General features: G+C 38.9%; 2 protein-coding genes across 5 annotated transcripts in view; one reads left to right on the forward strand and one right to left on the reverse strand.

Moving 5' to 3' along the window:
- Positions 1-17113, forward strand: part of Mfsd8 (major facilitator superfamily domain containing 8) — a 48439-nt gene extending 31326 nt beyond the window's left edge. Inside the window, exons 13-15 of one of the 3 annotated variants that reach the window (XR_005880381.1) lie at positions 6522-6629; positions 13114-13227; positions 13380-17113. The gene's annotated coding sequence lies outside the window, so the exon portion shown is untranslated. Of the gene's footprint in view, positions 1-6521; positions 6630-13113 lie in introns of all 3 variants that reach the window. The other 2 variants (XR_001196452.3, XR_005880380.1) reach the window with 2 other exon arrangements.
- On the reverse strand, positions 1204-18342 carry Plk4 (polo like kinase 4). 2 transcript variants are annotated; one of them, XM_005069683.4, is made up of 16 exons: positions 18129-18342; positions 17353-17448; positions 16637-16732; positions 16446-16560; positions 13094-14009; positions 12039-12139; positions 9638-9999; positions 8617-8721; positions 8215-8317; positions 7435-7584; positions 6638-6771; positions 6465-6556; positions 5767-5911; positions 5112-5240; positions 3128-3234; positions 1204-1770 (listed from the first exon to the last, which is right to left on the reverse strand). In XM_005069683.4, the coding sequence occupies exons 1-16, from the start codon at positions 18156-18158 to the stop codon at positions 1668-1670; spliced, it is 2784 nt and encodes a 927-aa protein (XP_005069740.1). In that variant the 5' UTR covers positions 18159-18342; the 3' UTR covers positions 1204-1667. The 2 variants fall into 2 exon arrangements, with proteins under 2 accessions (XP_005069740.1, XP_012968540.1); XM_013113086.3 differs by lacking the exon at positions 18129-18342 and adding an exon at positions 17580-17829.
- Positions 18343-20608: the final 2266 nt, after the last annotated feature.

A 20608-nucleotide genomic window follows, 5' to 3' on the forward strand; every position in this document is an offset into this window, starting at 1 on the left:
GATCTCTGTGAGTTCGAGGCCAGCCTGGTCTACCGAGTTAGCTCCAGGGCAGCCTCCAAACAATACAGAGAAACCCTGTCTTGGAAAAATAAAACAAAACACAAACAACAACAAAAAAGCAGCCACCCTTAATACATGCTTATTTCCACGTACTTATTGAAATTTGAGCAGTGACTGCTAGGCTTCTACTCCATCAGGAACCTCATACACTAATTAGCTGGTATAGATATTTATGGTTTGCTATGGGAAAAGTAATGAAAGATAAGGCCAGAAGGAGCTCAACCTGAAGAGTAGCACTAGGACATTCCCTAAGAAAATAAGGATTTGCTGGTACCTGGTCTAAGAATGACTAGAATGGGAAAAGGTGGAACAAATGCACTTTGGGCAGAAGGTAGGATTTGCAAACAACCTAGAGAAGACATTTTGGGAGGTTCCTCAGAACTCAAACCAGGTCCAAAGTGACTGGAGTACAGTGACAGGAAAGTTCTATTAGTTCATTTGATTCCTCCTGAAATTCAAGGTTCTAATTATAAAGAAAATACTAATAGTTTATCATGAATACATTTACAAATGACCATAGTAGAGCAAATCTCAATATAAAGTGAAATGATAAACCTCAGTAATGATATACAAAATTTAGCATACAAGACTAAAACTTTACGTTCTAATGTGGTCCAGAAGTTTAGAGTGCTTACTACTCTTATGGTGGACTTGGAACCAACATGGTGGCTCACAACTGCCTATAACTCAGACCCAGAGTATTTGTCCCCCTTCTGACCTCTCTGGGTGAAATAAAACTTCTTATAAAAGGTGCCTATAAAAGGCACAGTAAGAGCTGCTAACAAAGTTCTTCCCTCTTCACCTAGCAAAGCAGAGAGGCCTATGCAGGTTAATAGCTTCCCTCTACCCAGAGAAGCATTTTCTCTGAGGCCTGCCTAGCAGCCACAGTCTCTCTATCACCCTGAGCCCACTTTGGGTTCCGTGTCTGTCTGCCCAGTACCCTTTTCTCTCCTGGGGCAATGAAGGAACTCCCAGCAGAGGGAAGATGGGAGTGATAGAAGATACAAGACAGCCTGTGGGTTAAAGCCAGTCTCAGAAAATAAAATAGGGGGCTCCTCCTAAACAGCAAACAAAATTTAAGAATTTGTAGTAACCTATTTTAAAACAAGTATTTAATAAATAAAAAGTAAACTTACCAATGTGTTTATTTTATAAAATGTATTTATAGAAATATTTTATCAGACACAAGCGCTACAAAAATAAATACAAAATATACATGTTTACATATTGCTTATAAGTACATTATTTACATATTCAAAACTATAGCATGTTTTGTCCATGATTCCCAGTGTCTTACTAGTACAGAACAACAAAAACAAATATACCACACACAATTTAGTTCAATACAAACATGAGCAAAAAAAGTTTGAGCAATTAAGTACTTTGAGCGAAATCAGATGTCCTAGTTTATTTTATAACCACTGTATTTGATAATGAAAATTTTATTCTATTTTGTTTTCTTGCATATATTTTTTATGATAAAGACTAAAATTGTTTAATAGAAAGGCTTTCTGAAGTTATAGTAAATTAAAAAAAAAACCCTCACTTTATTTGAAAGCTAACCAAAGAAGTCATTTATTAAATAAAGACATCTGAAAGGACTTTAATTAATGAAAACTAGGAGTTGGATTAGAAAACATCACAAGGATGGAAGAGAGACACTGTAATTTCTGTTTGATGTATTCTGGCAATTTTTCATTTTCTCCATACCTAAATGAAACAAAACAAAACAGACTTCATTACTTGGACTTTAAGGGAATACTCAAAAGCACATTTCTCAGTAATCCTTTAATGACAAGTTATCTCAAGAATTCAATACACTTACTAGGATTTTAAAATCAAATGAAGTGCACTCAATTTGTTTTCTTCAAAAACACAACACTTGTTTTTGACAGGCTTGTATCTCAGTACAGCCAAATCATTTTTTATAAATATTTTTTGATCTGTGATTAGCTGAACACTCAGAGACAGCACTTATATTGTTAGGACTAGTAGTTTGCCTTCAAAAATGTCAGTGCTATGTGGTACAGTTCAGTTAGAAGGCTTGAAATACATTCACAAGGTTCAATACCTACCATAAAAAAAAACAAGTTTTTAAAAAGTCTTTCAAGCTGGGCAGTGGTGGTGCACACCTATAATCCTAATACTTGGGAGGCAGAAGCAGGCGGATCTCTGAGTTTCAAACCAGCCAAGTCTACAGAATGAGTTCCAGGACACCCAGGATTGTTTCAGAGAAACCCTGTCTCAAAAAACAAAAACAAAAAAACCAAAATCTTTCAAAAAATAGGACATAACTTTTATTTTAGAAAAATAACCACATTTATTTAGCTACTTTAGAGTTTTTTTGAGACAGGTCTCATATAATCCAGTTGGTCACTATGTAGCCACGCATGATCTCCACCTCCTGCTAAGGGACTGTGTGCCATCACATCCAGCCTGCGGTCACTGTTAGATGCCTTCCTCAATCACTTTCAGACAGGGTTTCTCACTGAGCCTCAAGCTCACCTAGCTGACTAGATTGGGTGGCCAGGGAGCTAACTAATGAGGCTCTAGCCCCCAGCTCCCCAGTGCCTGTGTGTCAGCGCACACTGCCCTGCCTTTTTCAGCAGGTGCTCTGATCAAGTCCTTCTGCTTGCAAAGCAAGTACTTAGGCAACTGACCCATCTCGCCAGCCCTCCATGTCTTTTTGTGTTTGTTTTTTGAGTTTGGATGTCTTTAGGTAGATCTGGCTGGCTTTGAACTCAAAAGAGAATCACCTGCCTCTGCCTCCCAAGTGCTGGAATTCACCATACATGGCCCGTGTTCTTTTAAGTAAAAAAGAAAAAATACGTATCAATTAACTTTCATAAGTCCATTCTGAAGAGTCATCCTAATTAGGACATTGAACAGGGTTATTCAATGAAATTAAAAGAAACCCTACCACTTGAGTTGATTATGTAAATGTAAATTTAATTGTGTAAATAAAAAATTGTCAAAATCCTAAGCTTATCAAGCCACTTATGTCCAAGTACAAAGAAAGCAAAATGAGAGTAAGCATTGACTCCCACCCAGTGCTTTAAGAACTTACCTAGTTGTCTGACCATCTGGTGACGTGTAACTGATGGAAGACACTCCTGCTTGGACAACTAGCTGTGACCCATCATTAAACTGAACCCACACAGCTCCGCTAGTTAGCTAGAAAAACAAGAAGCATAGAAAATGACTACACACAAGACACAATGAGGTTTGTTTGTTTGGCGGGGGTGAGGTGGAGGGTGATTTCTAGATAGGGTTTTTCGGTGTAGCTGTGGTTGTCCTGGAACTTGCTCTGTAGACCAGGCTGGCCTCCATAGAGATCCACCTGCCTCTGCCTCCCAAGTGCTGGAATTAAATGGTGAGCACCACTACTGCCCGGCACAACTTGCAGTTTTTAAGGGCTTACTTAAAAAGTGTTCTATACCGTTTTATTCATTCATTTAGTGTTTTGGTCCCCACCCCCCCACACACCACTTTTAGAGTCTCAGTATATAGCACTAGCTGGCCATGGACTCAGATATCTACCTGCCTCTGCCTTAAGAATTCTAGAATTAAAGGCACAAATCATACTGAATTATTTTATTTTCATGTCTATGAGTGTTTTTTCCTTCATCTTATATCTCTGTGCAACTTGTTCACAGAACCTGAAGAGGCCAGAAGAGGGCGTCAGAGCCCCTAGGACTGGAGTTACAGACAGCTGTGAGCTGCTATGGAGGAATAAAACTTGGGTCCTCTGGAAGAGCAGCTTCGTCATGGAGCCATCTCTCTAGCTCCACATTTCATTCCCCCCCCCCCCCTTTTTCTTTTTCTTTCAGGCTTTTCGAGACAGGGTTTTTCTGTATTGCTTTGGAGCCTGTCTTGGAACTCACTCTGTAGAGTAGGCTGGCCTCGAACTCACAGAGCTCTATGTGCCTCTGCCTCCAGAGTCCTGGGATTAAAGGCCACATTTTATTTTTAAGACAGGGTCTCACTTACTATACAGCCCAGACAGGTATTGATTTTACTCTTCTTCTACCTCCTAAATACAGAATTCTATGCATGTGCTAATATACCCAGACCCAATACAGCTTTCAAAACAGCTGTCTCAACTACAAATTTGGGTTTGTAATGATCTCAGCACTGGAAATATGCTTTTTCTTTTTCCTCTTCAGATCATTCCTCTAGTGGCCAAGGCATCATATTAAAATGACTCTCAAAAAATTTGGTTTCTCACAAATATCTACTAGGTTATTTAAGTAGTTTGTTTTTTTCAGATAGTATTTTTCCCAAGATAGGACTGAAGAAATGACAAAAGCTTCCCTGTGTTATCTCTTAGCTACTGAAATTTGTCTTTGTGCTACTACAAATGGAAATGCATGTGATACAGGTGAGAAACAACATGGCCATCTGACTCAAACAGTCCTGTATTTACTCCAGACTACAGTCACACACACACTGCAAGACTAAGCAAACCAATCTACCATAACAAACTGTAATCTTACTGTCTTTAACAGGGCAGCTAGCTAAGTTTTACCAGATTACTTTAGGACAAACTAGACAATGTATGTGAGAAACACAGGACACACAAGAAGTAGTACTCAACAAATGTCAACAGGCCCCATGAAATACCAGAGTGAATTTTTACTTAATTGTCAAGTAAAAATACATATGACATACTCCAAAATTTCTACACTTCAAATCTCCTGATAACACAATGTAAAGGTATATACACTGGTATAAAATTTTGTAAATTTTAATTCAACATTTTGTTTCTGCCATTTCAAATGTCCTAGACATCATCCTCTACTCTGCAAACCCTTATCATGACATCACTGACATTGTAGGAACCTGATGTCAACATCAGCAGCTTTCTGATATACCAATTTTTAAAAAGCAAAACGTTTAGGAATAAAACCAATGCAAAACTATACTAAGAAAGTTCCCAGGAAAGAGAACTTGGTAAAATAATTTGTATTATTGGGTAATAGTTTAATTAATGAAAAAAAAAAATCAAGAGGTCCACAGTGAGTAATTATCTTTTTTCAGAAATGTCTCACCTGTGTAGCCCAACCAACATTTTTCACAAAAACAGATTTCAAAAGCTGTGCTGATTTAGGAAGACTTGAAGAAGAGAAACTTGCTCCTGTGGCAGTGGCTGTGTGGCCAAGTCCTTCAGCTGTAGCAGTCTACAAACAGTAAGCGAGAGGAAGAGCTTCCTTAGTACATTCATAAGCAAGCTTTGGTGAAAGTGAGACTGCTTCATGATTTTAAGACAGAATTTTCTCAAAGCAACAATTCTAAAATTAAAAGCAACCACACATTCAAAATAAAAATAAAAAGGGAAGGCCAAATCATGACTTGTTTTCATTTTGGCAAATTGCTTTCCCGTTATTTTTCATAGCTGAAGTTAGAGAATACACACATGTGTGAACACATACACACTTGTGCATTTATTTATTTAATTACTGAACCATGAGCTGTGAAGCAGCTGATAGCGTGTGCAATGACTTTTGGCTTATTAAAGCAGACATACGGCAAAGTAGCTCAGTGAGGCCCGGGCAGTAGGTGATGTTTTATTTTTCTGGGTTGTGTGGGATCTAACCTATAGACACATATCCAGCATATATTCTACAACTGAGATGTACCCCCAACCCACACCTTCACTTTATCTAAGGGCACCAGGCACTCACCATGTAATACATATTTACTTACAGAAGGATTGTGTACTGGTGCCTGTGTTGGAAACGCCGCAGTATTCATGCTCAATCTGCTCGGTGATGCTTGCTCTCCCTTTGAGTAGCTTGGGTTCACAGGAGGTGGTGATAAGGCTTTAGGTGAATTAGTATTACCAGGTTTTCTGAAGAAAGAGAAATGTCTCGCTATAGTTCCCTGAAGCTTTTCAATATATAGAGAACTAAAAATTAGTCTGTGTGTATGTCTAACAAAGGGTCCCATTATGTAGACCAGGCTGGACTTGAACTCAGAGATCCACTTGTCTCTGCCACTTCGGTGCCTAAATTAAAGGTGTGTGCCACCACATCTGGCTAGTTAAGTTTTTAAATTTCATTTACTATGTATGTCTGTGTGACTGGTGTGGATATGTGGGCACATGTATGCCCCAGAGTGTGTCTGAAGGCCGATGCATGACCTTTGGAGTAAGTTCTCTCAGCAGTTTTATATCGGTTTCAGGGATCAAGCTTAGGTTGTTAAGCTTGCATGATAAGCACTTTTATCCAGTGAACCATCTCAATGGCTTCTGTAACTGTTTTGAGGTAGGTGGCCTCTACTTGGTAGGTGTCAGGATTATGGAGTGTATCACCATGGTGCAAAATTTTCAGTATCATTTACAATGAAATGACAAAATTGTATCTTAAACATTTTAGCCATAATTAGGGATGTTAAGCTTTTACCTTCCTACAATTATTGGGAAGAATGAAGAGCTCCTGCTTCTCGTTTCCTCTTCTGAGATTACAGATTCCAGTGCCAAGCAGACACGGTGACCCTGTTACAGAGAAGAATGCCTCCTGTCAACAGTTCATGCTTTACCATGTGACTGTTAACTGGATGAAAAACAGGTACTTACCTCATTAGCATGGTCCATATATATTTTCATTTTCTCTTTCAAACTCATAATTTCACTTTCATTTTTTAAAGTGTAAGATTCACCAGTTTTTTCAATCACGTGAATTAAATCTTCTGTTTTGTGTATTTTGGCTCCTGAAAATTAGCAGAAAACCATTCTTTTTTTTTTTTTTTTTTTTTTTTTTTGGGTTTTTCGAGACAGGGTTTCTCTGTATTGTTTTGGAGGCTATCCTTGAACTACCTCTGTAGACCAGGCTGGCCTCAAACTCACAGAGATCCACCTGTCTCTGCCTCCCGAGTGCTGGGATTAAAGGTGTGCGCCACCAATGCCCGGCTCAGAAAACCATTCTTTTATCAGTTATTTTACTATTCCTATATTTAATTCATTATTATACTAGTACATGGCTGTCAGAAAAGTTATTTACATCATTTATTGATCATTTGTAAAACAGCACTTCAAGTATTCAACAAATGTAAGGCATCATTTTCCCTTATCAACATGTGTCTGATCGGACTACACAAAGTTCATACAGAATAGCAGGGATAGCTATAATCATGTGCTGTGATTGGGAACCTTTTATGAAGAGACAGTTAAAGACAAATCAACTCCAGAGAATGCTCAGAGACTGTTTAACCTGTCCATTTGGGTTTCAAGTAAGATATGGAATTTGTTTTTCATGTAGTTTACGCTATGAACTGATGTAGAGCTAAGCAGAGAATAGGACTAGATCTCACATATTATACATAAAATGTGGGGTACACAGCCATAAAAAACTGGATCACATGTAGTATACTCACCATCATAAAACCAAACCTCGAAATCAGCACCAGGAGAATTCTCCATCAAAATACATTTAGCATATCTTGTAAAATAAGTGATTTTCGGAGTTTTAGACCTCACAAGCTGAATAAATCTGGAAGCATACTGATATTTCCGCCAGTATTTTTCTACAGAAGAAAAATATATCTAGTATTAAGGAAGAAAGAATCAACTAAACATACAGTTTTATCTGAAGTCTAATTCCTAGAAAGATTAGACAGCTTTCTTGTTGTTTTTGAAAGACACCTCAACCAAGATGTGTTATTTAGTAGTTATTTCTCCAAATCATAGCTTCTAGGGGCACAGTCAGTTACCAACAATTATAAATTATTTTTATATACTACTGCAGTGATTTTAAGTGTGAAAAACTAGATACTCCATGTTGAATTTTTTTTTTTTTTTTTTTGGTTTTTACGAGACAGGGTTTCTCTGTGTTGTTTTGGAGGCTGTTGGTCCAGCCGGGCCTCGAACTCACAGAGATCCGCCTGCCTCTGCCTCCCGAAATTTTTGATGATTCTAGATAGACCAATAACTAGACAAAAGTACATAGCTCTGATGTTCCTAATACTTAAGAGGTTTGTGGCAATATATATGAACAGCAGACAGTGGAGTAGTAAGATATGCCAGATCTTCCAGTACATGAATATGACCAGCAGCCAGACTGAAGTGAGGTAGTTACAACTTACCATAAAAATACATACAGAATCTATGTGTATATAAATTTATTTTCGCAATAAAACTCCTAAAAATGTACATACCTGGTAAATTGTCAAAGCTATATCTGCTGATGTTGTCAGTAGGCAAGGGTGGTTTATCAGCAAGAGGAAAGCCTCTTCCATCATTTGGGTAATAAACAGTGATCTGATTACAAAAACAAACAAATAAAACTTATAATTATATGCCATCAAATATTATCCTTTGTCACCAAAAAGTATACAAGGTTCTATGCTAAACATTAATTTAGGAAAATATTAAAATAGTTTCTAAAAGTAATAAAGTATTTTAACATAAAACTTTAATTTTATTACTAGTTTTAATAATAATTATTTTTCACTTTGCGAATTCCAAAGATACAGATTAAATACCATATTGTAAAAGGAACTCAATGTTGACTGTTTAGTCACACCTAAAATCGCAAATGAATAAAATCGGTACGCTACCATAGTCCCGTCGCTAGATATCTGAAGAACTTCCTTCACGTGTCCTTCAGATGTACATTCTCTTAGAAGCTCCACACATACTTCCTCTGAATCTAGGATGCTTACCTAGAGAAACAGAAAAATCAATAAATTGTTTTATAAGAACACTTCTGGCACATAATACTTAAGAGGGAAAAGTACCCAACCATAGCAGAAATAACAAAATCCAACTGCTGCTTCACTCTGGCAGTCTAGAACAGAGATTGTACTTGGGTACAGTTGTGAGCCAGAAGGTATAAAGGTGAGAATGTGTAATTAAGTGTGAAATGCTAACCAGTGAGTAAAAAGCAAGCAGAAGGTAGGGTGGAGACAAGGATTCTGAAAACAATGGGGCCAAACAACGGCAAGACTGGATGCCACGGGAAACCAAGAACAAACACGATCAAGATAGAATTACAAAGAAACCATTTCATATTCACATATGCTCACTGAATTTTAAACTCAGAAACGCATATTACTTTCATTTTAGTTGTTCTTTTTTAAAAGTTGTACCTTCTAACTTACTTTTGATTTGAAATGAAATGAAATATAGAAAATCACCAGCTGGAGGTGTAAATAAAGTATTTAACACATAGCATGTTGCCAGTATTATCTTAAAATATTTCCATTTAACTGTCTTTTATAATTTAGGGACTAGAGAGACAGTTCAGTGGTTAAGAGCACCTGTTACTCTTGCAGTTCATTTTCCATAATCCACATGTTTGCTTATAACTGACAGTAACTCCAATGCCAAGGAACTTAGTGCCCTTTTCTGGCCTCCCTCGGCACCAGGCAAACATGTAACACCCATACATACATGTAGGTAAAATACTCAAACACTAAATCAAAATGAATATATTTAAAAAGCCCATTAAAAGTTACAAACCTATCAGAAGCAACTTGCCATTCCCAAAAGCTAGAGGGCAGCAGGACACAATCACAGTACTCAGGAATTGTATTCCAAGGAAAACATCAAATAGTCAATTAGAAAAAAATAACATACCACAGCCTTTTTGGTTTTTTGTCTGATTGGCTTCAATCTGTGAGCAATCAAAGGAGATGTAATGCTTCGTAAGGAAGGTTTCTGATGACCCAATGTTGACTCCATACTCCTATTCTTGCTTTGTTCAGCACGAGGATGTAAGGCCAGCTCTTGTTGCATAATCTCAGGGTTAGTATGATGTGCTGTCATGTACTTTGTTGTACTGAGCTGGTTTACAGGATGAACATTAGCAGAAGCATCAGCATTCTTGCTGGCTCTTGTGTCAGTCCAAGCATTTCTTAACATGTCCCGTGAATCTGGATAGCCCTGGAAATCTCTGCTCGGGCTAGTAGTGTTGTGCTCATTAGTTTCTCCCAAATGAGCTAAAATAAATATTTAAAAAGCAGTTTAGTAAAATGGAACATAATGTGCTGACTATAGTAACATTTTTTGGTGGGGGGGGATTGACGTTTGAAGACAGGGCCTTTCTATGTAGCCCCGGCTGTCCTGGAACTTACTATGTAGACCAGGCTGACCTTGAGCTCAACAGATGGGCCTGCCTTGGTCTCCCATGTGCTAGGATTAAAGGCACTACACACTGACTCTAAATAGCACTTTTTAAACAATAGAAAAGTCAACTATAAACATTATACTTAGAATTCTCTTAAAATCAGTAAATTGTAGCCAAAGGGGGAAATGTGTAATTACACTGAGATGACAGATATGCTAATTTCTTCCATGGTAACTGTTTTACTACTTATAACATTATTATTTATCTTAAATATATAAAGTTATGGTTTTTTTAAAAGATGAATCAATTAAGAAAATGAGTTCTTAATTAAAAAAGTATAAAAAGTAATCAAAGGAACATTTAAAACCAGGTTGAAGGATAACTTTTAGTATTCTTACAGCTATAAGAATGCACTAATAGGAAATCAATTTTTCTTTCTCTCTTCTTTCTTTCTTTGGTTTTTTGAGACAGGGTTTCTCTGTGTAGCCCTGGCTATGCTTGAACTCAGAGATCTTCCTGCTTCTGCCTCCCGAGTGCTGGGATTAAAGGTGTGCGCCACCACTGCCTGGAGAAATCAATTTTTCAATCAAAGCAAAACCAATTTACTCATTCTAAAACAAGTCAATGTTCATCAGAAGGGGTTCTGAGAAGAATCCTCAGTCTATAGGAGAAAAGAATATACAAATTTTCTTTAATATAAGGATTGTTTATCAATCTCTACTTAGAAAATGTGCAACTAAAAGCAAAACACTACCTTCAGTATCCCTATTACAAATGTATCTTTACCTGTATATTTAAAAGCTCTTATAGAATTCTATATATTCATATTTCACATGGTTTCAGACTTTACTTTTAAAAAATTTTGTTTGTGCCTGTGCATGTGTACTTTTCTGTATATATGTGCACTATGTACATGCAGTGCCCGACTATCAGATCCTCTGATAGTTACAAGTGGCTGTGAGGGTACTGGGAACTGAACTTGAATACTCTGGGAAAAGCAACAAATGCTCTTAACCACTGAGCCGTCTCTCTAGCCCCTACAGTTCACATTTCTAAAAGGGCCTTAAGTAAATAATTAAATGACATAAAACTCTCTATGGTAAATTTTAATTATCTTTTTCTTTTTTTGAGACAAGGTCTCACTCATGTAGCCTAGCTAGTCTTGAATTCATGGTCCGTATGCCTCAGCCTCCCAAGTTGTGTAATTAAAGGAATGGGCCACCATGTCCTGATGCTTTTTTTTTAAAGGCCTTAAATGATCAATTATATAGAACTCTAGTTTTTCAGTATTAAACTCTCTGAATTTTTAACACAATTTTATCTTAAATGACTTGTAAAGCTTCTTATCTTCACATTCTCAATATAAGGGAAATTATTTTCTATCAAGTTAAAATACTTTAAAATTGGAGCAGAATGACTATATATACCTACATAGAGGCTATTTCTCCATCTCAGAATAGCTCATATTACTAAATAAAAATAACCTGTAAATACAAGACTGCAAGGCAGTTTTGTAGTTTAAAAAACAAACTAATAAGTATATATGGTCAGACCCCTCTTAGACTTCTGAAAACCATACATATTTCTTGAGAAGGAAAACAGACTCCTCTTGACAGGGCATAACAACTCTGCCTAATGAGAGCTATTATCTCATACTCCACACAACACAACACAATGGTGAAAGATGATCTCCTCCAGATGCTGCCTCTTCTCTTTTCCAACCACTATTTTCCACCCACCTTCTGTGAGTGTTGTTCATTAATGGGGGACACTTAATCTCCACATTCTTAATAATGACCTAGGGACAGCTGCCTAAATGTTTGGGGTTTTCTTAGATATAAGCAGAAAGCTGCAGTGTTTGGCAGGTTCCAGGTCATTAAATTTTAATTAAACGCTCCAGTGAAAACTTACCATTCATTTGCAGATTCCCAAACCACTGCTGTACCATTTCCATCTGAGGCGTCTGGTCTGCAAATGGAAAAGGAGTTTTTCCTAGACAATGATGATTGGAACTAAAGAGGGGAAAAAAAATCCCATAAAGCAATTATTGGGGAATGATGGAATGGGGATAGAACCTAGGGGTACATACATATGTACACACTGAATATGCGTTCTATGACAGCAGAATTCCCAGCCCTAAACATTTTAAAGCAGAAACCCTAGAAGAGATTTAAATACCTGAAATTTTAGAATAACTACAGAAAACAGCTGTTTCTAAAACTCTTATGCCAAAATGCCATGGCACCTAATGGCACCACTATATGTCTACTATCCTTTTAGAAATGTATAATTCAGACATTAAAAGATCACATACAAAAACCAAATTAAGCACTAAAATTAGTGTTCATATCAGAAACAGTATCACAGCTACACCTCATTCAGCCTCAGCTTCCTTCTACATGCAGTTACTATTAGTCTTTAGGGATCAGACTTGCTCAATGAATGGTATGTTGCACTAGAGATCTACTCCAAATAACACATATAAATATTTAAACACATTTATGAACATATTCACTTTTAATTGCAATGCTGAGGACTGATATGAGGGCACTATGCATGTTAAGCTACTATTCCTTTCACTGAGCTCTAACCAGCCTTGTATGTACTTTTAAGAGACCTTCATGGTTTGAAAAAAAGACTAGCTTAGAACTTGCTGTCACACAGACTGGATTCAGCTGTATGATCCTTCTGCCAGTGCCTCCCTCCCATGTTCTAGGAATATAGACATGTGTCATCGTGTCTGGCTCAAAATTGTAATTCTAATTTTAACTCTATTCTATTTTATAACTCTACTTTGTTTGGATGCAGCTTTGTATCTGTGCTAACACAATGTTCATCAAAATGTCTTTGAAAGAATTATCCTTACACTACTTGGTCATCTTAAAATCTTTGAAAAGATCTACAACTATTGGCTGTTTTGTCTTTAAAGATGTTAAAAATTGATATTGCTGTTTTGGGGTAAATACCTCTCTTCATTTTCATCCAGGGATCTTCTGGGCTTTGAAAGCATTTCTACTGAATGACATCGTTCTATTGAGTATGTTTTTGCTCGAGACTGATTAGAAGTGCTGGATCTATCAGAGGAATGAGCTCTTCGAAGGTATCGAGAATGGGGCCTTCCTTCTGCATTTTCAATTAATCTTTCCCGTCCCCTATTATTAGTTTCTTGGTCTGGGTTTCCCCAGTGTGTACAAAAATTGCTTCCATCTCCTGAAGAAAAGTCACTTAAATTCTTATTTTTTGGAAATACAGTAATTTTATTTGGAAGTGACTGACCAATCAAAAGTCTTCTTCTGTCAAGTAAGCTACCACTCAAACTGGTACTGGAAGAAGCTGTAAGTGTTGTGGAAATTGTGGCATGCCCACTATCCATCGAATCCTCTACAGTCCCCAAGTCTTTACTCTTTGTTGAAGGATTCCGTGACATGAAAGGATGGTCCAACACAGAAGACAGACTTAACCGATCTGCAGGATTTCTACGAAGTAACTGGTGGATAAGGTCCTGAGCCTCTCGTGACAAAAAGGTTGGCATTTCATAATCTGCCAAGACTACTTTATTCAATGTGTTCTTGACTGTATCAGTGTCAAAAGGTGGTCTTCCAATAAGCAATGTATAAAACATACAGCCCAATGACCAAATATCAGATTCAAGTCCATGTGCACTTCGAGTTGCAATTTCTGGTGAAATATAATTAGGAGTTCCGCAGAGTGTGTAGTGCTTTTCATGTGGCATTTTCAATTGTGTTGCCAGTCCAAAGTCAGCAATTTTTATGTTCATATTACGTGTAAGTAAGATGTTAGAGAGTGTGAGGTCCCGATGTAATATGCCATGAGAATGAAGATACAACATTCCTGTGATGATCTGATGCATGAATTGCCTCGCTGTGAAGATGAACAAAAAAAGAACTTAACAATTCAAAAGTTACAGAAAATCCAGTGTTTAGAATACATGATAAAACCTAGCTTAGACTGACCAACTAAAATATTACTCTAACTAGGCACACCTTCTAATCTTTGCTTTTTCCAACTTATACACTAAGGGAAACCAAATTTTCTATCAGTTCACAGTGTGTAGGGTAGCTAGGGTAACCAGATATCCATAAAAGTTAAGGAAATCATTGAGGGGCTGGGGAAACGGCGCAGTGGTGAAGAACATCTGACTGCTCTTCCAAAGCCCTGAGTTAACGCCCAACAACCACATGGGATACTATAACCATCTGTAATGGGATCAGATTCTTCCTTCTGGTGAGCACCAAGACAGAACACTCACACACAAATACACGAATAAATAAATCTCAAAGGAAAGTTTTTTAAATCATGAAAAACTCATAAATATGTCAGCTGCTAGGGCAAATCTTAGTTTTAGTTCCTGAGTGCCAAGTATGATAAGCAGGCTGCCACATCCATCCAAGCATTTTCATGGATGCTGGGGACCAAATTCCAGTTCTCACACTTGTGTAGCAAGAACTTTACACACAGACTCCACTGTAAACATTTAATACATTTCTTAATACTTTTCTGCATGTTTACATATATTTAAAGCTGCATATACATTATAATAAATGTCTTTAAGATATAAAAAATGGTATAAAAGCTGTTTCATTACCTTTCTTCAGTGTACATGTTAGTTATTTCTCTAACAGATCTTTATTTTATTTAATTGCTGTTTAAAATTTATATAATCTCTGACATTTCAAGATTACAAATAATATAGGAATTAACATTCTTGTGCACACTTATTTTTTGTGTGTGTTCTTTTTCTACACATATATATGAAAACAAAAAAGAACTTAACTCAAAAGTTACAGAAAATCCAGTGTTTAGAATACATGATAAAACCTAGCTTAGACTGACCAACTAAAATATTACTCTAACTAGGCACACCTTGTAATCTTTGCTTTTTCCAACTTATACACTAAGGGAAACCAAATTTTATATCAGTTCACAGTGTGTATGTGAAAATGTGTCAGTTTCATGCCTTTTTAAAAGGCTATATTTTCATATATTCCCTATTAACATCAATTTCAGTGTGTAAAAATGGTCCTTCACTGTTTTGGTTAGCACCCTCAGGACTATTTGGTCTGTGATTTTTATGTTTATTGGTTATTTGAGCTTTCTCCTCAAGGAGAGAGCCAACTCCTCAGAGCTGATCTCTGACCATAACACCACATAACACACAAATGAATAATGAATACTAAAAACAATTAGCAGCCTTATTCCTTAGCTCTATCTACAATATCAAAATCAGTCATAGCTTGAAAGGGGGAAAAAACCAGTAGTTTGACAATATATGGACCTTAATCTGATTTGGAAAAATGGGGGGATGAGTTGAAACACATTTTGTATTTCACAGAAAGATATTAATTTGGAAAAGCTTTGTTACTATGTCCATTTACGTCTCCACTGTAAAGATGTATTACCTGGGGAGTCTGAATCACCCCAAGATTTTAAAAGTTGAACAATAAGCTAAAGGAGTTCCAGCAGAGTGCTCTCAATGTTTACTTGGAAACTTTAGTCATCAAACACATTATAAGTAGTTTCTAGATTTGAAAGCATTTACAGTAAATTGTTACCAATGACTTAACTGAAAATGTGTTTTGGAGAACAGAAGGCTAACAAATGCCTCTCTCTACTTCTGTGATATGATATAAATGCCAGCTTTTGTGGAGACATGATTTAATAAAATAACAATTGGAATAGTTTGATTTGTGGCTGGAGAGATGGTTCAGCTGTTGAAGTGCACACTGCTATTACAGAGGACTCAAGTTCTATTCCCAGCATCCATGGTAACCCTCCATGGGCATGGGCACCTACTTGCATGCACCATAGACACACACTCATACGAATGGCTTAAAAAAGAAGAAAAAGAAACTGTTGAAGCTGAAAGGATTGCTCAGTGGTTAAAAGTCTTGGCTGATCTTCCAGAGGACCTTGATTCCCAAAACCCCAAAGTTGGCTCACAGTCAAGTTCCAGAGGATACAAAGCCTTTTTATGCACTCCTTGGGTACCAGACATACATACAGGTAAAATGTAAATTAAAATTCTCACGCACTCACACACACCCGGGTGTAGTGGCATACACTTTTAATCCCAACACTTGGGAGGCAAAGACAGGAGTCCCTATGTCAGTTCAAGATCGGCCTGGTCTATATATTGAGTTCCAGGACAGAAAGCGCTACATAGTAGACAGACCTTGTCTCAAAACACAAAACAAATGTTTTACTAAATATTACAAAAGAGCACATTTTCAAAACAACACCTTCAAAAGCTAAGCAATTACCAAGATAAAAACTCTTACCTCCCCTCAAGACACCTACCTTCACTTTCTGAGAAAGGTTTCATTCGGTTCTTTAGATACCTGTTCATTTCTCCATTATGGCACATTTCTAATACCAGGTATACGTAATTGTTATCTTCAAAATAATTATAAAGCTAAAACAGAAAAAGAGTTCAGTCAATTACACAAACATCCAGCTTTCTTAACTACTTCTAACACCTTGTATCTTACCTCCAAAATAGAAGGGTGTTTCAACTGGCAATGTATTTTCACCTCATTTTGGACTCTCTGTACCATTCCAGCTTTGTACATGGCTTTCTTATCTATCTAAAAATAAGAAAGGCCAGATTTATTTGATTTTAATGATCCTGTGGTTTGAACCCAGGGTCTTGCGCATGCTAGAAAAGCACTCTGCCAACACTCTATACCCCTAAGCCCAAACAAAAGCCCAAACATCAATCTAAAATTGTCTGAAGTCTTTTTATGTCTTTGAAGTCAACTTACTCTTCTCTATGTTTAACCCTTGTACCTAGAAGAAGGAATTTTCTGTATGTCCAGTGTGTTTATGTTACAAGAGGTTGGCTTTGAACTTCTGATCTTCATTTTTCCAACTCCTCAGAGCTGTGATAACAAGCATGCCACACCATGCTTGACAATAATGGTAGTTTGGATTATTATGGCCACACATAAATAAACAAATAAATTGTTCTGACGTCTTCTAATTGCCTTTAAGTATTCATAGTAACAAAATGTACTAGTCTCTGGAACATGGCTAATGTATAAAAACTTCACTTAGCAACACTGTCTTTTGGCTATGCAATGGCCCGCAAGCACACACACATTGTGTGTGTACAGCCTCTAGTAGACAAAGACCGTGACATTTTAAATAGCATGCCTCTCTAGTACCTTGCAAAATACTGGAAAGAGGGTCACTAGTGCGTTCTTACCATTTTGATTGCAACTTCCAAGCCGGTGTGGATGGACTCTGCTCTGTAGACGCCAGCAAATGATCCTTTACCGAGTAGATTTCCAACCTTAAAGTCCTTAAAAAAGAATTAAGATTATACATGATGACTCGCAGAACTACAAAGTAAGAAACTTGGGTAGGAACTGTAACAAATCTGGTAAAATGGGCCCGAGCGGAAATATGACAAGGTTCAAGCAGCCAGCAGACCTCGATGATGCAGGTGTCTGGGGTGTTTGGCATCTTGATGCTCCGCGGGACTTCCTGAGCTCCAGCGAGGATCAAGACTGACTCCTCTAATGACCTGGTTAGTTCGGTTCCCTCCTCCCGGCCACCCGGCTCCCGCCGCCGCTCCCGCCATCGTAACCGCCATCCCTGGGGAGGAGCAGGCTGAGCAGCTCCCCGCGCGCGGCTGTGGAGGCGGGAGTGCGGACCCGACGCCGCGGGATGCAGACCGGGCGGGGCTCACAGCTGGAGACACACCCGCTGGGTACCAGGCTCCCCACGGCGGGGGTGGGGGGGAGCTCCGAGGGGCGGGCCGCTCCGCCCGCCTCTCCACACCCCGGCCCTACCCTAGCGCCGCCCGCCCGCCCGCCCGCCCGCCCGCCCGCAGCACCCCCGCCGCACACAAGTGCCCGCTGAGCACCCGTGAGCGCTTAGCCAGGGTGTCCCTCAGCCCGCGCCCGCCTCGCGTCAGCCGGGCCTGCCCAGCGCTCGCCGCCCCACCTCCCCTCCCCGCTCCGCGTCTGCCCGCCTCACCTCGATCCTCTCCCCGATGCACGCCGCCATGTTCCCGGGGCTCCGGCGCCGCGGACTCGGCCGTCTCGCAATCCCTCCGAGGCAGCGCTCCGAGCAGCCAGCGGGTCTTGGCGCCCATCAGGCTGCCTTGTCTATGCCGCCGCCGCCGCTGCCGCCGCCGCCGAAAGGTACCCCCGGTACCTCCTGAGGCTTGGGCGGCGCCTCGGTGCTTCCATTTTGAAAAATTCCCGCCGGTCTCTCTGCGAGCCAGTCTGGCGGTGACGTCATCACGCTCGCCACTTCTGAGCGGATGAGAGCGATGCGCATGCGCAGCAGGGGATTCCGGGCCTCCCGGCTCTACGCCGGAAGTGGGTAATAGCGGGGAAAGCGGTCAGTGTGAGACTGACGGAAGCGTCCACTGGAGCGGAGAACCTTTGGAGATGGTGGGTAACGGCCTGACCTGAACGACGACTCGGTTTCAGAGCCAGGGGCAGAGCGCAATAGTAGAGGGCCTTCCTTGCACGCGCCGGCTCTGACTTTCCGTGGCAAATGTTTTGAAACACTTTAGACTTAACCTACAGAGAACTGGGAGGTCCAGTTCACACATTTAGGACGCAGAGTCCGTTGTCTTCATCTACACCGTTGTGGTTTTTCCTTTACAGCTATTAAATGTGTGTGGTGATTTAAGAAAACGGACTGATTGAGACCTACTTAAGTAGTAAAATGCTCGCATAGCATTTTACCACTTAACAAGCTCCTGGGTTCCAGTCCCTCCTCTCCCAGCACCCGCCCTCCGCGCGCCCCCAGGCGTATTAAAAGCTGGGCATAGCGACTCATTCATGAAATTACAGCACACGGCAGGCTAAGGTTTTGCCCTGAGTTTGGGGTCAGCCCTGGAGTCTTTAACATGCTCTGGGCTAACCAGGGCTACCTGTCTCATAAAAATTTATTCTGGGCTGTATGTGAGTGAATGCTCTGAAGAAAGAGTAGTTGTAAGGATCTTTACAAGCAGAAAAGTGGCAATTACAAATCAGCATTACTAAGTGTACAGGCAGGGTTTTGCGTTTTAGCCTAACTGTCCTGCGATGTCAGATGTAAAAAGATCATAAATAACGACTTGTTTTCTGAAGGCCCTAAGTAGTGTTACCTCTCAGTCTGCCTGTGTTTTTCCCCTTTAAATAGAATTCCCACTAGTGTTAGCTAACCAGTCTAGATTGCTATCCTCAAATGCCAATGACTCCAGTACACGGAGTAAGATAAGGAAAAAAATTCATTTGGATAAAGAAAAAATTTTAAAAATTCACTTGGAAACTCAGCAGAGCTTTTCGGTTGCTAACAAAGATCATCTTAGGGGACCACAGGTCTCAAAGGGCAATTTATAGTCTGGGATAGGACCCGGAGGCAGTGGGCAATTTGTAAGTGAGGTCCTCATTTGGGTCCTTTTGTGTTTGTATTAACCTTGAGATAACCAAATTTAGGCCAGTCGCCACACTTTTTTTCAGATGAACACATCGTTACCCTGCAAGCTAAACATTATTTTTCAGATTGGATGCAGTGACTGAGCACTGCTGCCCTTAGAGAGGACCACATTTAGTTATCAGCACTCATGGTTGTCATGTAACTTCAGGTCCAGAGTCTCTGATGCCATCTTCTGGCTTCTGTGGGAATTACACTCACATATACAAACCCTTAATCACACATACTTTACAAAAATAAAATCTCAAAATAAAAACCTATTGATCGCATTATGTGCTAGACATCCTCAGAGCTGCTTGAAAACAAAGATAAATATGCTTGCCATTTGGAGCAGAAACTTTTGTGTTCAGAGACACTTTATAATTAACATGTAGTTTGCATATACAGTGATAACTACACATAAAAAAAACCTTGAATTTAATGGGTTCAGTTTTAGTTTAAGGAATGTTTACATTTATAGAAGCACTCTTTATTTTCAACACGATTTAATGTTCTAGGAGTTTCATTTCAAACACGTGCATATAGAATTTTTGTAATGTGTTAATAGGCAATTAAATTTTTTTTTTAATATAGGGTCTTGCTATGTACCTCAGGCTGGCCTTGAACTCTTTTCTAGTGCTGGGATTTTTGGTGTATGCCACCATGTCTGGCATCATAGATGAATTAGACAGTTGCCTAAATTCTGTATGATAGTCTTTGGTATTCTGGGCTTTACTTTGTTGCCTTAATGATTTTGTAAGTATCTAATGTGTATTTAAAGTTTGTCAGTCTATTAAAATGTCCATGATTATTGATATAAATCCATTACATTCAATCACATTTTGTTCTTTTATATATTTATTGTCTATCACTGTTCCCATGGGACTCACCTTCATTGCTAGTTACTTTATATGCTCTAAAACTTGTGTCAGAGCTGTTATATTTTGTAGTCAAATTATCTATAATCAAAGCATACCCTGTTTACATTCTAATTAAATTTGTACTATTTATGTAGGGGGCACGAAATATTTATATCAACACATTTG

This window comes from Mesocricetus auratus, unplaced genomic scaffold (assembly GCF_017639785.1).
Source record: "Mesocricetus auratus isolate SY011 unplaced genomic scaffold, BCM_Maur_2.0 Super-Scaffold_100011, whole genome shotgun sequence".
NCBI classification, from domain to species: domain Eukaryota; kingdom Metazoa; phylum Chordata; class Mammalia; order Rodentia; family Cricetidae; genus Mesocricetus; species Mesocricetus auratus.